At 39.9% G+C, this 21,102-nt stretch overlaps 2 protein-coding genes across 2 annotated transcripts in view; one reads left to right on the forward strand and one right to left on the reverse strand.

Annotated features, from left to right (window-relative positions):
- Positions 1 to 230: 230 nt before the first annotated feature.
- Positions 231 to 7,867, reverse strand: LOC115764369 (mitogen-activated protein kinase kinase kinase 7). The gene is made up of 9 exons (XM_030707330.1): positions 7,257 to 7,867; positions 6,893 to 7,192; positions 6,653 to 6,832; positions 6,213 to 6,348; positions 5,964 to 6,145; positions 5,499 to 5,909; positions 5,383 to 5,431; positions 934 to 1,439; positions 231 to 835 (listed from the first exon to the last, which is right to left on the reverse strand). Exons 1-9 carry the CDS (start codon positions 7,323 to 7,325, stop codon positions 641 to 643), a joined length of 2,028 nt encoding a protein of 675 aa, XP_030563190.1. The 5' UTR covers positions 7,326 to 7,867; the 3' UTR covers positions 231 to 640.
- A 384-nt stretch (positions 7,868 to 8,251) lies between these two features.
- Positions 8,252 to 21,102, forward strand: part of LOC115764256 (rho GTPase-activating protein 23-like) — a 30,948-nt gene continuing 18,097 nt past the window's right edge. Inside the window, exon 1 of the mRNA XM_030707175.1 lies at positions 8,252 to 8,424. The gene's annotated coding sequence lies outside the window, so the exon portion shown is untranslated. The remainder of the gene's footprint in view (positions 8,425 to 21,102) is intronic.

Below are 21,102 nucleotides of genomic sequence, written 5' to 3' on the forward strand. Positions count from 1 at the left end.
GAATAGATCGACAATTACTTGTTGCATCCATTTGAAATGAGTTTATAGTTTTCACGCCGCTGCGTGGAAAATGGGTGGGCTTGCTTTTTAGCATACTTCCGATCTGCTTTATTATTACATTAAAAGCTGAACAATCAAAATTCATCAAACACAAGCTATGAAAATCCAGCATCGCTGGGGGTATACCCACGTATAAAGAAAACAAAACAGATTACTTTTAATTGAACTTGCCAAGGAGCGGACATACAACCCATTGACAAAGCTTTATATATTTTTGGTAAGCGTTTGTCATCACATACACATATGGACATCATAATATATCGTCACTTACATATGCACATGCATAACACTAGACTACTCTCATAGTAAATACATATATACGTGAAACAAGCAACACGGCTAAAACTAAGCGCTTAGGCATCGCTAAAAAATATATATATATACGTTAATATATATATAGATCAGATCTAGGAGCTATGTCTAAAATAAAAGGAGCCTTAACTTAAGAACAGTTACAGTTACAGTTACATGTTACAGTTATTGCTATAATTAGAGTTAAAAATTAAGTTTTTAAAGTTGAACAAATACATGGAAGTACAGAGCTATTGGTCACATAGATTCCAGAGCGACCATGAGAGAGCTATGTGTTATGATGCGGGGCTATAACGACCCAACCATCGTTCTCCACGGAGTCGCCGCCGGCGATGCCACCTTGTAGCTCTTGGCTATTGCCGACCCCCGTTGGCTGTTGGCGCACATGAGTGTTTGCTTGGCGTGCGGCTGGCAGCTTCTCCCACTGCTGCTGCAGATTATTGTAGAGGCTTTGTAGCCCCTCCTGTACAGGTGAGTGTAGAAAAAACGAGTTAGTTTCAGAAAATATATAACAAGAGTGCCAAAGTCGGGAGTGACTGGCTGGGTTTTCTTTTTACATACCTTGTCTTTGATTTTGCGCAAGAGCTCCTGTTTTTGTTCGCGCTCGAAGCGATCCATTTGCAGTATCAGCTTCTCCTTAAAGTCCTGCGCATAGTAGAGGTTCGTGTCCACGCTCAGATACTCCTTGGCCATGTGGCGATGATCGCGATAGATTGCCTGCGATTCAACATTGTTCGGTATGGGTGGCTCTGGCTGCAGTTCTGGATCCAAGATCTCGGCCAATGATTGCTCTGTGCAACCACAGCCGGCATCTACATCCGCATCTGCATCCACATCCAAATCGGCATCGACGCAATCGTTTGGATCATTAGCGTTAGGGGCGTGGCTAAGCAGTCCATTCGACAAATAGATTTCGTTGTTATTAGAATTATTGTTCTGGTTGTTATTATTGTTATTAGTGAGGTCTGTGGTGTTGTTGCTGTTATTGCTGTTGCTGCTGCTGCTGCTGGTCATGACTGCCGGCTTCGTATCCGTCACTGTCAGTCGTTCCCGGCCATCAGTTTTGGCTGTAACGGCAAAATATGTCAAGGCACTTATATAGAACCGATATGACAACAACAAAATAAAGATGGAACTAGTCGGCTGTGACCGACTGGGAGTTACCCTGCAGCTGAATCCAGCTTTAAGCATTTCATCTGCCTTCTATACATACACGTAATGCAGACTTAACTCCGATTTTTATGAATATACCGTACCGTGAGGCTCTACCTATTAAAACGGACTTGATCCAATATTCGGCAGCATGTGGCGGGTATCCAAACTGTGGAATTTCCTCGAATACTATAAGAGAGTCTGTCTACATACCAAAGGTGCCGTATCTACGACTTGCTATTTATGAGTTATGCTTAATAAGGTGACTTTTTATACTTTATAAGGGGACTGATGCAGCGTTAAAATCATTATAAATCGGTATGCTAAATCGTCTATAGTTGGTCATATTTACGTACTATAAATGATCCAGCAACTGTGCAGATCGTTGGTCTGCTTGGTGGTGATCAGGGCGCGCGTGTCGCACATGTTGATTGTTGCGAGTTTGCTTTCGATTTGCACTGAATAGTTTCCAGATTTGGATGATAATGTTGACAGAGTCTTATGTGCGCGGTCCGATCATTTTGTTTTTTTTTTTTTTTTTTTTTTTTTTTTTTTTTTTTGGGTTAGTGTGAGTAAGTGGGTGCTATATAACCCGAAAATGTGGCTCAAGACAATAAGAACCCAAGATTCTGTGGAGAGTGCAACAATCCTGCCATGCGATGAGCAAGTGTTGCGCCCCCTCTCACTATCTCTGGCTCTCACTCTCTCTTCCGCTTTTCCTCTTTCTCTCTTGGATGGATCACTGTGTAGGTGTGTAGGTGCGTAAGGTGTGTGTGTGTGTGTGTGTGTTTGTGTTCGTGTCTCTTCTGATGACGTATTTTCCACACAGACGTGCTGGGTTGGTTGGCTTTTCTTGGTAAAATTGGAAAATCAAACTATAAACTACAGACACATCGAAAGCAAAACATTTTCTAACGAATTTTCGCGCTGTTCGTCTGTTTTTCTTCTCGCCCTCTCTCTTTCTCTTGCTTATATTGTTTATTTGTTGTTGTTAAGTTTTTTCTTTTTGCGCTTTTCTTGCTAATTTCACAGCACAATTTGTTGTTCACATATTTCCATCATTTGCTTCAGATTTTCGTAACAAATTTAACCCACGGCCGGGGCACAAGGCGTATGGGCGTGGCTAGTCAAACGCCCGGCAATGACAACAATCTCAATGAACTTGGTTGCTGTTGTTTTTGTTGCTGCTACTTGAAATTGCAATAACATTGCGGCACTCAAGACAGCACGGTGCCCAAACATAGACTGACCGAATGGGGATCTGTTGGCCGCCGCTGTCGAAGAACCGTATCCGCTCGACTTCGTTCGGCCCCAGAAAAATGAGCAAGAGGAAGAGCAGCTGGCAAATCGTTACGAATTGATGAGCACACACTGTATGCCAGGAGAGTCAAGCATTATACATATAGATGCTGTGCATATGTATCATCAGCTAGAAGTGCTGGCTCCTTATATCGAACTGATGTTCATTTGATGAATAATGCGACTGGCATGCGGTTGGGAAATCTCCGCTGCGATAAATGCCAACGATGCTCCGACACGGCCCCTCCACCTCCCCCTCCACAACCGCCCAGGGCGTGACCTAGTGACTAGTTAGGTCGCTGCTGTCAATGCATTTAATTGGCACAACAACTGCAACAACAACAAAAACACACCCACACCCATAAGGATCGAAGACTGTTTCGTGTGCACCCAGCTAGTCCACAATCCAAAAAGATTCATCTTCAATGATCGTTCGCTCGTGATATCCGTCCCCGTGCCCATTAAAATGAAATTTTCGCTCTTCTAGCTTTAATTGATATGTATGTATATATGTATATATTCACATACATGTGTCCATATAGCCAAGCATATATGTATGTCTGTCTCTATATATGTATATATATAGATGTGCACTATATGTACGAAATTCGAAATAAAAGCCAGATGACTCACTGGTCAATACGGCCATTGCGGGCGGGCGAGCGGCTGGGCGAGCAACAGCGGAGGCTGTGGCAGTGGGGCAGGCATTTGGCCGCCCGAGTCTGTCAGCCTCGTCATCTGTGTGTGCCGCAGCCATAAGCTATTATCGGAGGGTATTATAATTTTGTCAGGGAATGTGTAATGCTTAGAAGACGACATTATAAGTGCATATAGTCTTGATCGCCAAGTCGATTTAACCGTGTCCGTCTCTATCAGCTATCTGAACGTTTTCGTTTTCTTGTTTTTTCAGAATATCTTGACATATGCATACTAAATGTATGCCATATCTTGCAATATGTGATTTAGATAGTTGCCTTTGCCGCGACTTTTCAGAAATAAACTTTTTGTTAAAAGATCTTTTATGTTTCCAAACCAAACTTGGCCCAATGAAATAAAGCTTATCAATCGAATGATCAGTTTTGATATGGAAAAATTGACTGTTCTTCAAGATATTTTTACCAAACTCAGTAATTCTTCTCACATATCTGTAAGTCCGCCAGCCAAGCATGCACAAGGGTATTTCAACTACGGCGAGCCGTTCTTTCTTGATTTTGTTTAATTTGAATTCATATTTTGTTGGCACTTCTTTGGCGGCGAAAGGGGCGACTGTGGTGACGGTGCATCTCATGGCTATAAATTTGCTCGAAATTGCCAGCCAGCCGGCCAGCCAGCTAGCTAGCCAATCCACACAATGCTACGATAATTGTGCGCAATGTGCTACTATGAGCGTTACCCTGCATGAGTTGGGCATATTATGTTGTTCAGGTGTTAGGCTTACGCTTTTTAGTTACGAACTCAGCAATTAAAGATACAACATATCAACAAACACAGTTGTTTCTATAATGGGTTTATCTTACTCCAATTGGATTTAAGAAATATAAAATATTTAATAAATTTATAAATCCATCCTCAAATTCAATTTCAACGATCTGTGTGAAAATTCGTACATCGGAATATTCAAATCTGTCTAGTGAAAATTTATGAACTAAGGCGAAGTAAAATATTGGTGCGAACTGCTTCAAATTCATTTTCAATAATCTCTATCAGAAAATCAAATTTAAAAAAATAAAACACATAAGCAGCCTTTTTCAACTGGAACAGGGCATAAACAATTCGTTGGGAAGTAGTACCCAAACTTGAGTTATGAATGCAATGATGCCTTATACTATGATTAGTGCATATTTTTCATTTTATATAATAATCCAAAAACTTTAAAGAATGACCCATTTGAAATTTGTGTCACTTTGTAAATAATTCAATTGGCGTGTTTCTTTTTAGAGCGCAGCCAAGAGGCAAAGTGTAGTCAATAGTCTATTCATTCGCAACAATGATTATCACTCGTATTATCTTAAGTGCGGGTATTCATTGGCAAGCGCATTGTTGCAGTGGCAACATTTGGTGTCGACAATTTTTGCTAATGCATGAGCGCATCGCATATTTATAACGTTGGCCGCCTGAGACAGTGCCAATTGCAAAATGTTTTCAAAAATGTGTTTTTGCATAATAAAAACAACGCAACGACTAATTAAACAAAAATCGAGCAATTAAAACGGACGAAAACACTGCGGTTAAAGCGAGATGGCAAACGCATTGTTTACAAAAGATTAAGTGATGGGGTGTTGTTGTTGTTGTTGTTGTTGCTGTTATTATTGGTGTGGTGGTGGTGGTGGTGCGTCATGCTATCGACCCCAGACCAACAGCTGCCACATGGCAAGCGAGACTCTGAACTGAATGCAAAGCTGACGAGTCGCTAAGCTATTTGCAACAACAACGACAACAATTTACATGCCTCAATCGTGTTCATCCAAAAGAGTGTGTTAATGTGCATCTGATTCACTCGCACAGACAATCGGACGACAACGACGGCAACAATGACAGTAGTTGCAATCAGGAACTCACCATGCGAACTGCTGCGGCTGTTCTCGCTGCGATGCGAATCAAAACCATTCTGCAAGCAGAAAGCGAAAAATAAATACATTTATACATTTTCATATGGGCATATATAAGCGGCGTACCGGCTCAACATCCAGTGTGAGTTGCTCCATAACCCTGTTGGCCATTTGCATCATGCCGTTGCGTATGGTTTCCAAACGCTTTGATGCCTCTGCGGATGATGTTAAATTAAAGCTATCATTTTGGCTCTCGCCGCTTTCCTCCTCGGGTATGGCATCCCAGCGATTGCTGCTGCTCATATGGAACAGCCCATTATTGTCAAGTTGGCCCGAATTTGTGGGCGTTCTTTCTGATGAGGTATATTCGTTGTTACTGGAGCTAGTGCCACTGCCAGTGCCAGTTGCAATCTCAGTCGTAGTGCCTTGCACATTGGTGGGCGTCAGCTGTGTAGACGCCAGGCTCATATCACTGGAGCTGTAACTTTGGCCATCATATTGAGCGGCTACCGTGCCGTCACTCTCTTTGGTCACAATCTGTAATGAATCATTGGAGTCACTGTATTTCAGGTAAGTTTTCATTGCGTTCACCTGTTGGTTGACAAACGCGTATTCTAGCGGCTTATCGGCGCCAACATAGTCTTTGATAATCTCATTCATTACACCCACAATATAGTTCATTGAGGGTCGATCCTCAGGCGCCGTTTTCCAGCATGCTGTCATTAGTTGCTCAATGTGCTTGGGACAGTTGTCCAGCAGTGGCGGTCGCTCACCTGTAACAGTAAAAATAAAAATAACAATTAATATGATGCCTTATCGACTTGCGCAAGCGCTTCCCACCCTTGTATATCTTCCACTGTATGGTATAGGCATTGTCAATATCCTTGAAGGGCTGCTTGCGTGACAACACCTCCCACAGCACAATGGCCCAGCTAAAGATGTCGCACTTCTCCGTGTACTTGGAGCCCTCAAACACCTGTTGAAGAGAAGTATTACGAACAGTCGACACGTTTTACTCTTAAAGTTCCCAGTTCAGACAGTACATAAATTGTGACTTTTTACTGAGATCCACATTTTAAAAAAACAACAATAAATCATGCATTTTAGTTCTGTTTTCAATTTCCAGAAGGACTGTTACGTGAACATCTAAGGAAATTATAAATAGAAGCGCTAGACATGACTAATATATCAGAGCTTAAGCTAAGCTCTTGGTTTAAATACAAACAAGGAAACAGCTGCAGCTACTGCATTTGCTGCGATTGAACTGGGGTTCAACTCACCTCGGGCGCCATCCAAGCAGCGCTGCCGCGATTGTTTGTCATCATGGTGGACTTGTCAGCCACAGTGCCAAAGTCACAAATCTTCAAATTGCGACCCTTGTTGGTCAGCAGCAAGTTGAGCGGCTTAAGATCGCGATGTATGAGTGGCTTGGGTGACATTCCATGCAGGTAGGCAACACCCTGATGATAATAATGCACATTTAACTCAAGTTTTACACATTTAAAATGAATATAGATCACCTCGGCACATTGGCGTGCCCAGCTCATGGCATGCGCCAAGCTGTAGGCGGGCTTCACTTTGCCATGCAGAAAATTGTGCAAGGAACCGCCCTCGGCATACTCCATGATCAGATATGTGGCCTGCTGAGCCGAGGAGGTGCCGTGCAATGCAATTATGTTTGGGTGCTTAACACGCGACAGCTGTTTGACCTCCTTCTGAATGTCCTTCTGTTCGGCGCTGGCAAAGAATTCTTTGACGGCCACCAACTGATTACGCCAGATAGCCTTGCATACAACACCGTATGATCCATGGCCGACTTTCTATGGGGAAGAAGAGAAAGATCAGATTCGATATGAGCTAACCCAGTATTGGTCAAACGTTCACCTCGCCGAGCGTGATTTCGCTGAAGTCCACATTGGCAGCCAGCTGTGCATCTGGCGACGCGGCGGCCATCACCTGCTGCTGCTAAGGCTCTTCGCTGTTGCTGCTGTTGCTATTCAATACTGCTGCTCCGGTTGCAGTTGCTGCTGCCAAACTTCGTTGGGATTGCGCCGTTTACTATTTGTTGTTGGGCTCTGTTTTGCAGCCTGCTTTGCTTATATCAACCATCAATGAATCGCTGCGCACATCTTCCAAACGGCTAACTGCGGTTTTTGCCGTTGACCTCAACGTTACCATTGGCAGCCGGGCCAAGTATAGTGCACTTGAGTAGTTACCTTACACTGCGATTGGCTTATTTAGTTTTTTCAACAAATATTTCTCATTTTTTCGTTTTTGGACTGTTCGTTTGTCGCTGTCTGGCTAGTGGTTGAGACCTGCGAACATATATCGCTGTTACCGATAGTATCGTTTATTACCGACACACAATATCGTGATATTTTTGAATGTTTACATTATCATAGCAAGACATTGTGCGATATCAAAGCGTTCACATAAACGAACCTTTAAAACATTATCTTTTAGTTTGTTGTGACTTTTGATTGATAAACAATTTGTATGTATGTCCTCAATGTGTATGTTGTTATATTAAATACATAAACATTAATAAGCTTTTATGTTAAATAGCACGATTTTTTTATATTTAGCAGATTTTCATCCGCAACAAAGTAATAAATCTTTCATTTAATTTTGTTATGCTCCTAATTGTTTAAAATGCTGCCGATTAATTTCAGTTGCGATTAATTGCATTTGCGCTCATCTCGAAATAAATATCGATGTGAATTCACATATCGCTAGAAAATATGTATCGACTTCGTCGCCCTATCGATATTTGTAGCCATCTCTAACTCATACGTTCAAGCGCTCGCTCACCAAGCGGATGCAATTTCGGACAAAAAAAGAATCATAATTTGTTATTTTTTTTTACGCTCGTATTATACACTGCACATGCAAACAAATAAGTTAACTGTGCTTAAACATACACACATTCGTGATAACACAAAACGAATGAATCAATTACAACAAGTGTGCTGCATGTGGCCCGCGTGAATCGTAATCGAAGTTGTGCGTGTGTGAAATTTGCTTTTGTAGCAAAAAAAGGCGAGTAAAAAAAGTGCGTCTAAATATATGTAAAGAAAAAATTGTGATGGTTGTTTGGGGTGGTTAGGGGAAACAGCAGTAGCCAGCAACAACAGCAGCATTTCCCCACAATTTTGCCAAAGTGTTGGAGGCGACGCCGCCAATTAATGCTCGTGTGGCCGCCTTCATCGTCGTCGTCGCCGCAGCCATTGATGCCGACGCCAGTGTCACCGCAGCAATAACAACAACAAACAGAATAACAACAACAAATGCTGCAACGTGAAAGAAATGAAATGTCAAACTTCTGCAAAGTTTGCATATTGAGAAGACGCACCTAAACTCGCTTTATTTTTTGGTTCGTTTTATTTTTTATATTTTGTTGATGTTTTTTTTTTTTTTGTCTTTTTCATTGAAAAAGAATAAGTTCAAGCAAAATATATAGTTACCAAAGAATAAGAAGAAGAAGCACCAACTGCTGCTGCGACGACGTAGGAGCAAAGAATCTCAGCGTAATAATCATCATACCCATCATCATCATCAGCATCATCATCTCCATTTCGTTCACATTCTCTTCTTTTGTTTAGGATGTGTGCGTGTGTGTTTTTTATGCGTGTGCGCCCCATGAGGAAGAGGAAGCGCTACCAAAAATTACTGTGCAGCTCATTCTCTCCCTCTCCCTCTCGCTCTCTTGCTCACTTGCTCACTGTTCATGTGAGTGTGAATTTTCACTAGCTTCTGCTGGCCAAGACTTCGTATAGCGCTAATCTTGATCTAGTTAGCGGCTTTTAAATGCCTCTTAGTGGGGGACGTATGTATGTGTATGAGAGTACAGGGTATCCTGCCAGTCGCACACTGCCCACTAGCGCCTAGCCCTATTGTTTTACATTTAGTATAAGTCTGTTTTTGAATTTATTTTGATCTTTTGTTTATTTGTGCACTTTTTAAAACATAAACAACCAGAAGAAACGAAAACGAATTACTTATGTACTCCACTTCACTTCACTTGACTCTCCCACTCCCCTTTTTGTTGCATTTTGAGTTACTTCAACATGATTCTTGTTGCTGTTGCTGCTGTTGGTATCTTTTACGTACACACACACACACACACACACATACACACAGCTACAGTTGTACATAAACAGCGAAAGTTGTCTTCCTGCTTTTTTCCCATCGTTCCTCTCTGGCATTTTAAAGCTTTTGCCTCGCTCTGACGATCTTTTGTGCTCAGCTCAAGCTCAAATTCACAATTCCTGTTAGCAAGGGCATATGCAAATTTGCCTTTGCGACCTTCTGCTCTCTCTCTCTCTCTTTTTATCTCTCTTCCTCTTTGTACGTAGATCTTCGAAATGAGCCCCAATATGTTCCCCGCGTACCCGTATTGTGCGTCCTAGCCAAGGCTAAATAGCAGAAAAATGAAGCATTTAAATTTTGCTGCTAGAAATAATACATGCATAATACGCCGCAAGTTTTAGTGGGAAATCAAGTAATAAAGGAGGTTACTTAACATTTTAAGGCTATAAAATATTATGAATCATTTTTGACGTTCATAACGAACATTTTTAGTATAAAAATGCAGTAAATAAATTGTTGACTGCGATCGAGCGGAAAAGAAATTAAGTCATTTATATATATATATATTTTTTTTTAAAAAGTTTACATAATTACGAAAAATGTTAAATATCTTTGAAGATAATATAAAAAAGTCTCATAACCATATTTATATTTACATTTAGTTTGTAACGGAAACAAGAATAGTTAAATCCAAACTTAAACTTTTATAATGAAAAAAAAAAAAAAAATAGTATCTTAGCGTTCCATGACTCAGAGAACAAGCCGACGAACTCAGCTGAAAGTCATAAATAACAATGGCCTGAAAACGTCCCTTCTCTTTTCATGCTTTTGCATACTCATCTCGTAATTAGGAATCCGAAATGTAAACCCAAACGAATTAAAAAGCAACATCGAATACCCCAAGACGACACGTTCTTGGAGAACAAACGAGCAAATAGGTGTGCACATACCTGTATATTCTTCATGCACCTCAGTTCTGCTGGGAAGTCAGTGTTCCTTTCGATGTCGATGCAATTTTCATCCCGTTCTGGTGCTGGCTGTTGTTGTTGTTGTCGGTTGTCGCATTGACTGCAGCAATTGCCAGCGTATTCGTTTCCCTTGAACCCGCGCCACAAAAACAAAAATATTGTAATTAAAAACAAGAGTGCTCCAGTCGAAATGTGACCGATTGGAAGATACCCTAAATCCAGCGCCAAGCTGCCGGTAGCTTTATCTTCCTCTAAATATTATAGATAATTTTGGATGATGATAAACTCGTTCGGCGCAGGGTGTAAGAATATACATATTTTTTAAATTTGTAGTCTTTAGTTTTTGCAGTTTTCCATATCGACGAGATATGGCTAGATCTAGATGCTTCCTTCTACCTGTTACATACATACATATGCACGAAACCAGTATACCCCTTTTAGACATTCTCAATTGGCCCAGGGTATTGAAAAGAAGGTTAATCAAGCAACTAGGCAAGTATGCTCGTTCGATCGTCCGTCCGTTGGTCTTCGGCTCAGTTCGGCTTGGGTCATCCGTCGTTGATTCCATCAAAAGGCGAAGACAGTTCCCATGCCCGTTAATCCAAGCTGTGTGTAGTATGTAGTATGGACTAGCTCCAAGGTTTTATGTAATTGTTAATTTTACTTTGTCGATTTTCGTTTTCGTTTATAATACCCTGTGCCCATTAAACGCGCAGAACGGGTACACTAAAGTTTGCTACGACAAAGTTAAAAAAAAAAAATAAACCCAAGTGGGTTTTATGTAAAGGTATTGATTGATAAGTAATGTTAAATGTCGAGTAATTTGTGTAATGTTTCTCAAGAACCCTTTATAAGAGAAACTCAATGCAAATAATTCAATCTAAGAGTTAAAATAGATCAATAAAAGATCAGGGAGAAAGCTTTAATGAGTTCGATTTTAAATAAATTAGATAAATTCTATTCTTCTAATTCTATTGAAGCATATAAAAATTAGCATTTATGAAGATTAATTTATTAATGCCACATATAAAACATGAAAGACCCGAGCTTTTTATAGGGTATCTACCGGTTGCAACTTGTGAGGCGTTTACTCTGATTTGTTTTTATTTTGCTTCATTTGTGCTTCTTGCGTGTTGGTTGGAACCAAAACAACAGTAGCAACAGTAACAACAACAACAATAACAACAACAACACTAACAACAACGAAAAGGTGATTTCTTACAATCGTGATTTGTGTACATTTGTTGTTATTGTTTATACGGTTGTTGTTACTGCTGCTGAATGTGTTGTTGCCCGTGTCCGTTGTTCGCCTCCCAGCTGACAGTTGATGCCGTTATTATTAAGTATTAGCCAGCTACGAACGGCCCACTGTGGCAATAATTGTAATTCTTTGCTCATTATGTGTTATGTGTAACTGACCTTTGCTGCATACCAACCCGTCGTATACCCTATTTTCAATGAAATATGGCCAACAAAAGAAATAGATGTATTGTAAATCGATTTGTATATCTTATCCCCAACATCAACATTGTTTTTGTACAACTTCAGAGAACATATATATATATATATATATCTGAAAAGGAAGTAATGGGAACAAGAGCTTGCCGTAAATTGTTACAAAAGCACATATATATATATATATATATATATACATATATATATTAGCGAGTATAGCCCGGCCTTGCCCGTGACCCCGATCGGACGGTAAACAAAAAACGTTCATACAACGTTCATTCCCCCCATTTATCACTGTTGCGGGTGAAATTATCTAAATCGCTTAAAACACGTATTCATTATGTTCTTGCGTAGAGTTTTGAAAATAAGTTTGATGCAAATCGGATATAACTCAAAACTAAAGCCAGAAAATCTTTGAATCGCATTTTCCAGCGAGAAAACCTGGATTCTGCGAAAAGTGTGAAACACGTCTCAAATGATTTATCGTCTAGATCCTTGGAAAGGTCATCCATTAAATCCTTGCCTCCACACGCAACACGCACGTTTAAATATTGAACACGAAACTCGCGAATCTTTTAACAGTATTTTGCTTTAATTATAGATTCTTTGCTTCATTTGTTATTAATTATGTGTTTAATTAATAGGTAATGCGTAGCCAATAATTGCATACTGCGGTTAAATATATTTTCACATTTTTTTCATAGATTAATTTTCATAAAAATGCGCTCATTAAGATACTGCGACGTTATTTTATTAAAATAATTGTTTATTTAATGATTATCAATCCGGCGGTGGGAAAGACTAATTGAACGTTACAATCATTTAAAATGAGCAGCATTTGGCCAAACTCTCAAATGTTATTTTGCATTTTATTTTTGGATCTTAAAATGCTCTTCAGTTTTTGTTGTTTTGCCAATGCAAAAAAAAAAAAAAACACTCGAAAATAAGTTAGTTTCTTTTTCGTGCCAAGTCGTGCGTGTCACGAAAAAGCACGCAACGCGCTCAGCTCTAGTCTGAAACGAAGCAAGCAGCTTCTCGAGCTCATCGAAACACCAAACAGTGACCTGTCGCCCTCTGGCGGCTGCAATTGGAACCATTTACCAATCCAGTTGTGCATTACTCACAACTTTATTATTGTTGTTATTGTTGCATTTGCTGGCCATTTGTCAACTGTCAGTGAATAGCGTGAAATTTACAACGTTCTATAATTTAAGTACTACAACTAACAATATTTTACTGCTGCTGTTGCTGTTGCTGCTGTTGCTGTTGCTGCTGCTGCTGCTATTGTTGTTGTTATTGTTGTTGCTGCTGCTGTTTCTATTTCTGTTTGTGTTCGCGCTGTTTGCTTTTTGTTGCATGACTGAATATCACGATAAAGGTATGATGACATAACCTCACATGCGCTTTTATTCCACACCAGCACAAACAATTGTACACATACTTTGGCTAATATACAACAGGGCTTCGGCGCCGATAAAAAGAATTTTGATATAATGCGAAAAAAAAAAATATTTTGTATAACCTAATGCCATGTACTCAGTGAAACTGGGCAAAGTAAAGGGTACAATGGTTTTGGGCAAATGTATGTCACGGAAAAGTGCAGAATCTTCGACCTTGTCTATATTCTTGTATAGGGAAACGAGCTGACTCCATCTAGTTCGTCTGTCGGTCAGATAGAGAGTTGAATTGTACATTTGATATTCGCTTGAATTATATGCAGAACGAGCTTATTTTCTTTTTCGATACCTTCCCTTCTATATCCATAGTATCGATAATTATCGATTTATTAACAGGCATTAAGCATTCTTAGAGATCAGAAAAGCTAGAGAAACCAATCTAAAATATTTCAAGATAAAGATAGAGACTTGAATTGTGATATATACGTATGTATATTTGCCCGAGCTTATCTTCTTCTTCGATAGCTCCCCTTCTACATAATATCGATAAATATCGATTTAGTAAAAAGGCTTTGTAAGCATATCCTAAAGATCGCAAGAGCTAAAGATGCTTCACTAGTTCTCCCTAAAATTTAAAATTATAGCTATTGATTGGACTATAAGGAATACATTTATTTAAGAATAGAGTTTCCATTGTATGGACCTAAGGGGAGGACAAAACACAGGGTATTTCGCAGTCAGACAAGAGCATGCGTGTTTTTTTTAATTTATATTTTTTTTTGTTTTTTTGCTGGTATTCATGTACAGTATGTCAAGAAAATGTTTTGACAAAGCGAAAAATTCATATTTTCAAGATTAATATGCAATTTAAACTACATACTTTTAATGCTTTATTTTTTACATATTTTATATCGATATATTAGTTTTCTTAGAACTATTTAAAAAAAAAAAACATATTGAGATCCATTACTCCAAACATTTTTTAAAAATCAAAATTAAGAAGTATCCATTTTTAATAGTGTCAAGAAATTGTTTTGACAAAACGTTTTTAGACCTATAATATTCATGAAAATAAGTAAAAACAAGACGCTAATACTTTGTATGACGGCCTTTGGCAGCACATACAGCCTGTAATCTCCGGTTCATAGACTTAACTAGGTTATCCATATTATAAGTTTCAGGAATCTTTATCCATTCTTCAAGAATAGCAGCTTTCAATTCGTCGCGAGATTTCGGACTCCATTTTGCCACTTTTTTCTTTAAAAAGGACCAAACATTTTCAATATGATTTATGTCAGGGCTCTGTGGAGGAGTGTCCAATACTTTTTTACAGTTGTATAGCAACCACATCTTTACTATATGAGCCTTATGCTTGGGGTCATTGTCTTGGTAAAATTTGAAATTTGGTCTGTTGCCATCAAAAAACCCACATTTATGAGCGCTACTTATTAAATAAGTCTTTAATATTTCCAAATATTTGGCAGCATCCATAGTGTTTTCAATAAAAGTCAAGTCACCAACGCCTTTGCTTGATATACAGCCCCATACCATCACGGAAAGTTTTCCAAACTTTACCGTCGGTATAATGTTTCGGGCTTCCAATGCCTTTAAAGGCTTCCGCCAGACTCTGGATGGTCCATCATTATAAAAAAGCATAATTTTAGTTTCGTCACAGAATATGACGTCATCCCAATACCCTTCTGGCTTCCCCAAGTGCATTTGCGCGAATGAAAGCCGCTTCTCAATATTAATATTTGAAAGCAGGGGCTACTTACGTGCAACCCGCGATGTATAGGCATTGGAATTCAGGATCTTTCTTATTGTTTCATGGGAAACATTGATACCACTTTCTTGCTCAAGATCCCGTGAAATGTTCCTGATAGACATTTTTGGATTTTTTTCCACTTTTCTCAATATTTTCCGCTCATCTCGATCAGATAGTTTTCGCGGACGCCCACTTGAGACCTTTGTGTCTAGTCTATTTTCATTTTTTGCGCGGTCCAAGATTTTATATATTGTTTGTCTGGACAACGAAAACATCTCGGATAACTCTATCACTGTTTTGCCGATCTGGTGGTTATAGTAAACCAATTGGGCAATATCAAAAGATGTTCGCTTCCCTGGCATTTTTGTGTGTCCACAAAGTTCAACACGCGCTCAAAATTTCTTCAGAAAATGCTAACAGAATTCATAGGCAAAGTAAGAGGCAAAATATGAAAACTGAATTCTAACGGGATCGCATCAAAAGCGAATTGCGAAATCGATGACAGTGGTTGTCAAAACAATTTCTTGACACCATTAAAAATGGATTGTTTTTGATTTTGATTTTTAAAAATTGTTTGGAGTAGTCTATCTCAATATGTATTTTTTTAAACTAGTTCTTAGAAAAATAATATCTCAATATAAAATATAAAATACATAAAAACATTAAAAGAATGTTGTTTAAAGTGCACCTTAATCTTGAAAATATGAATTTTTCGCTTTGTCAAAACATTTTCTTGACATACTGTAAGTAGTTATTGTTGCTGCTGTTGGCACATTTCCGGCGATCGTCAGTTGACTGGTTCATATATATACATGTCTGTGTGTGTGTGTGTGTGTCTGTTCTGTAGACTAGCTCGATTGCCTTTCCAATCAGTTGTCATGTCTTCCACTTGCCGCAGTTCCGTTCGAGCGGCTAGTTAACCAAAGTTTGTCATTTCATTAGAATTTTACCTTATCGCCAAAGACGCAAGAAAGCAAACGAATAAGAAACAATTAGAAAATAGAAAAATACGTTAATATAAGCTATTAGGAAGAGCAACTAACTAGCTCTTAAAGAAGAGTTAAAGCACAATTTTATTTACTCGAATTACACAAAATTCTGGTGTAAATTTCTTGCCATCAAAAGTGTTATCATTGCATTGAATATGCGAAGCTCTTACGACACACACAATTATTATCATTAAATATATGAATAGTAAAGTGTATAATATTTCTACTTACAATAGCTTAAAGATTATTTAATCTTTTGCATTTTCCTTGAATCGGAATTTCGCGAAAGTTATGTAGTTTTCTGTGCATACAATATTTGCTCGGAATTTGAATTCCTGAGAAATTCGAATTTCCTAGAAACGAAATCTGCAAAGCCTTCAACCAGAGATTCAATTCTTAAGGATTTATTTTTTTTTTTTGTAATCTTTTGGGACTTGCACACATGATTGTGAATATGTGCAAAGCATAACTGAAATTGTTTGTGTCATTATTTGCGAATGGTAACAAATAAAATAAGTCAATATAAAATTTGCTGTTGAATTTGAACCGGCTACCTCCCCCTTGTTAGTGCGACGCTCAAACATGTTGCTGGCGTTTTTCATACAAACTTTGAACCCCGTTTTCTCCCACCCCACTTGGAAGTAAAGTTTTGCAAAACTTCCGTCTTTGTGCTCGCCTGCGACTTGAAGGGAAGCGTCTGTACAAATTTCGTCCAGTCTGGGCAACGTATAAAGAGGAAGAGAACCCTTAACTTGACTGTTCTGTGTACTGACGCATTGTGCTAAGTTGGACAAGTGCCTGTGTGGATGCCTCACACGGAACGTGTCAAGCTACATGGGAATCCTATTGTGGCTGCAGTGAAACCTGTTTCCAGATAGAATCATTACATAAGAGCCGGCTACACAGCTTCCTGTTGTGACGCCTCCTGAACGGAGGGACACAAGGAGCTGAGGCAAAGGCGTCAAGTGATATACATGACCAAATACACAAATACACAAATGGGACAAGCCAACGCAATCAGCTAGCTTATCAGCTGCCCAAACAAAGAATATTGCAAAAATAAATAAAAGTGAACGCATCACGACTTGGCACGAGCATGGCCCAAAGGAGCCGGAGAAGTAGGCGGGGCAACAATGGCCTGCAATCCGAGACTTGAGCGTCACTGGGCGGACACGCACCGGTATCCGGGCGCTGGATCAAGTCAAGTCAAATCAAGTCATGTGGAGGCTTTTGTCAACGTGATTACATTTCACGCTAGGCCGGAAGAGTCTAAAGGAAATGCAGCGGTGGCGGAGCTCAACGCAAACCGACCTCCATACCCTTTGTAAGCTCTCTTTTGCCTTCCCCGTTCTCGCTATCTCCCTCTCCCTCTCCTTCTCACCCTCACCTTTTCCTTGTTTCACCTTTTGCTGTGGCTTAAACTCATCAACGTCGCTATTATCAACTTGAGCGCTGTGATTATCTGACAATTGTCAGTGAGAGCGCCCGCCATCTGAATCCAACGTTGGGCTATCAGCAGCTCGGTCGGCTGGCGGGCAGTTCTGTGGGTGGTGGGGAGACTCGTGTGCAGCCCGTATGGCTGGCCACAAGTGGATAAAGCGTGAGACCGTCATATGTGAATAATGAAACAAAAGTGAAAAGGAACCTTCATTTTCGCATAGCCGCAGATTACATACACTTACTAACAGCTGTAAGCGTAGCTAAACAGCACCTAAATGGCATTTATGTTCGACTAACCGCAGATTTAATACTCCTGCATACAGCTGTACGATCTACAAAGCATACTAACTGTGATCTTAGCCAAATTTGCGATTGTTCCTTGAGGCTTGAGCTTATCACAAAACAAAAAACCCAAGCTCGATGGTGAGATGAGATACATAAGTCTATGATATGGCGCGCTAACTAGTCCTTTTCTAGTTTTCTAGATAAACCAAGGTTACTTTTTTTTTATGGAAGAACTCAACCTTCGAGCGCTATCTGCATATGACTGATGATTTAATCCGGAAATAAGACGAACTTATGACAATTTTAATCTGAACTATTAGCAAATAATTGTTATTGAAACGGACTGATTCAGTTTGTTGATGTCCGCTCAAGAATATCTTACTTACATATGTGTATATCTATATACATCTATATGAATAGCTGAATAGCTGAAGACAACTTTATAAAAATAAGTTATAAATTGGTTTGCTGATTGCCGCTCAAGAATATCTCTATACATAGCGCACTGAAGAGCTCACCCTTACTGTGTTGCATTTTGTGTGACTAAATCGTAATACCCTTACCGTGAGTAGAGGAAACACAGTAACACCAGCGGAAAACCTGCCGACAAGCACATGAACTTAACAAACAGAGATACAGAGAAAACGTCAGGTGGTTAGCTGAAGAGAGACGGGGGGCATAGATACCAGCGAACGCAAATGCGTTAGAGGATAACACTCGAGAGCACAACAACAACAATAACAACAACAACGACGACAATAAAAAGCACTACAGTAGCGGTTGCTACTGTTAATTGTTAACTGTTAACTGCTGTTTCTCCCGGCTGACAACGAGAACGGGCCCAACAACAAGAACCACATTTGTTGTCGGAAAATGTTGGCCCTGCCCGCCAGTGAAACATCGATCGATATTGTCGAAAGTGAAGTGGCAAAAGGGAAAATAACAAAAAAAAAAAAAGAAATGAAAGGAAATGAAATCGAGACATACCACCTGGGGTTAGGCTTGGGGTCAATCCACATTTTGCAGGAGCCCAAAAATTTGCATGCCTTGGAAAAAAAAAAGGGAAACGGCAAATTTTATGTGTGCTTCAATCTTCATAAAGATGAGAGTAATTGATCAGATTAAACAAATTGAAAGCAGCACTTCTTGCAAAAGTAAACAAATAAGGGTTAACTGCCAAAGGGAGCTGGTTCAGAGAAATTCTCTCTTAGTATAAAGACATGACTCAGGCTACGTTGGCGACCAACACAGGTGTCTTGTTCACAGAACCAATTTCACTGTCCAGTCCGTAATTAAAAACTCGTTAACCTTGAGAAATTGAAAACAGGCGTTATAATTGTTAAAATTATGCGAAAATAAACCTCTGTCAAGGACGTGCCACAGCAAACTCAATTGAATTAGTTCAATGAAGTCGGTTCGTATTGCCAAATGGAACTAGTATTCAAAAGATCTGCAATGCAGAAAAAATAATCTAGTTAATGATGTTCGCCTTGGAGATATTCAGCTTAAAGCCAACGAATTTTCCTTTGTACTCACAGAGACTTTCTTACCTGAACTTTGCAATTTGTTAAGTGCGTTCTTGGATAACTTCGCTGTTAATTGTTCGATGTCTATGAAATTTACAGGTATATAATATGGCATCAAACTATGTGTACATACCAAGGATTAAGAGTATTTCTCAGAATATGATAACATCTGGAGCTGTTTATACTATACGATAGCTTAAGTCCCGACTTTGATATCTCAAGCTCAAATAACAGGACTTTGATATTGATATTTATTGGTTTCATGAAAACTCGTCAACCGGAAAATACTTGTCTAGATTGACACGGCTGTTGATGCTGAATCGTAATACATATACTAAAAACCGATATACCCCTTTCATTTCCAATGGGCATCAACTGTTTAAAAATAAGAAACCATTTGACTCGCATTAAGCGCGTAAACATTAGAAGTTCCTTGACGACCATCCGCAATCAGCTAAATCTACCCAGGCAACGCAGTTGATCTCATCGACAGCCCCATCATATCCTCATCCTCATCTATATCCACATCCTCAACCACTTTCGTTTGTATTTAAAGTCAACTGCGCACAGGAAATTACTTGAAACGAATCAATAGATAAAAGCATTTTGCCAATTGCATACGGAATCAAGACGTTGGTCGCTGGCTTTTAAAGGTTTCCCAGCACAAAAATGACTTGGCGCAAAGTGTGTTCCCGACTATCGATTCGATTCGATGCGATTCGATTCGATTCGATTCGATGCGATTGGATGCGATGCGATTCGAGTCTGACTTTGACTGTGACTTGGCATTTTATGTGCGCAATTTCCGTTGTCTGACAATGTAACAACTTCTGCCAGTTACCAACAACAATACTAGCAATAACAACAACAACAGCAACAATAACAACAAAAACTACAACTAAGTGTTGTTTGGCCAGAGGATGCAACTCGGCAATCAACGGGGGCCACTGGAACTGCTGCTGAACTCTAGATTCAAAACTAAAGCTAAAGCTGAACTTGAAGTTGCAGCTTTTTGTTGCACGTAGCTGCTGCTCCTGTTGTTGTTGTCTGTTGCAGTTGCAGTTGCAGCATCTGCAGTGCTTTTTATGTCTTTATGAAATATGCATTGTGTGTGTGCGTGTGTGTGTGTGTGTGTGTGTGTGTGTGTGAGTATTGATGCGCGTGCGTCCTCTACAATATGCTCAATGTCTCAGTTTCTGAGCTCAAATCTTCGCTCGCAGCCGGTTTACTATGGGCCTGCCTTTGGCCTCTGCCACAGCCTCAGCCACAGAGTCGGCCTGTTTTTGTGGCCTCTCTGTACCTGGTTGCCTGGTCCTTGAACTGTTTGCTCAGCTCTGGGGCAGACTGCGACTTTGCAGCCTTTTAGTCTCTGTCTCGCTAGCCCCATTGCCAGAGTTGCTAAATACAATTGCAACAGCGGCAGCGGCTGCAGTAGCTTCTTCTTCTCATCATCAACATCATCATCATCGTTGTCGTCGTTGTCTTCTTCTTTTTCTTCTTTTTGTTGGTTACTTCTTGTGCATCCAATGTGCATCATGTGGCCGTGTGCTTCTCTCTTGGGGCTCAGCGCGCTGCAATTGCAAATTGCATTGAACCGAATGTGGCCTCGACGCTGACAGAGAGAGATAGAGTGTGTTTGTGTGTTTGTGTGTGTGTGTGTGTGTGTGTGTGTGTGTGTGTCTGCAGCAGAGACAAAGAGAGAGAGAGAGAGGCAGAGCGAGAGAATCTTGAAGTGCTCGCTTAGCTTGTACCCAATTTATCAATGCCCGCGGGCCGTGCAGACGCGTCGACTGTACCCAGCGGGAGAGAGAGAAAG

Source organism: Drosophila novamexicana, unplaced genomic scaffold, assembly GCF_003285875.2.
Source record: "Drosophila novamexicana strain 15010-1031.04,08,12 unplaced genomic scaffold, DnovRS2.1 tig00000820-arrow-pilon, whole genome shotgun sequence".
Classification (NCBI taxonomy): domain Eukaryota; kingdom Metazoa; phylum Arthropoda; class Insecta; order Diptera; family Drosophilidae; genus Drosophila; species Drosophila novamexicana.

What these genes read in the sequence shown, in the direction of transcription:
- LOC115764369 (XM_030707330.1), bottom strand. Translation starts at nt 7,325, where the DNA reads ATGGCCGCCGCGTCGCCAGATGCACAGCTGGCTGCCAATGTGGACTTC. An exon ending in ACAGTGGAAGATATACAAGG is followed by an intron (nt 6,146 to 6,212) that starts GTGGGAAGCGCT and finishes TTACTGTTACAG; the next exon opens with GTGAGCGACCGCCACTGCTG. An exon ending in TCACACTGGATGTTGAGCCG is followed by an intron (nt 5,432 to 5,498) that starts GTACGCCGCTTA and finishes TTCTGCTTGCAG; the next exon opens with AATGGTTTTGATTCGCATCG.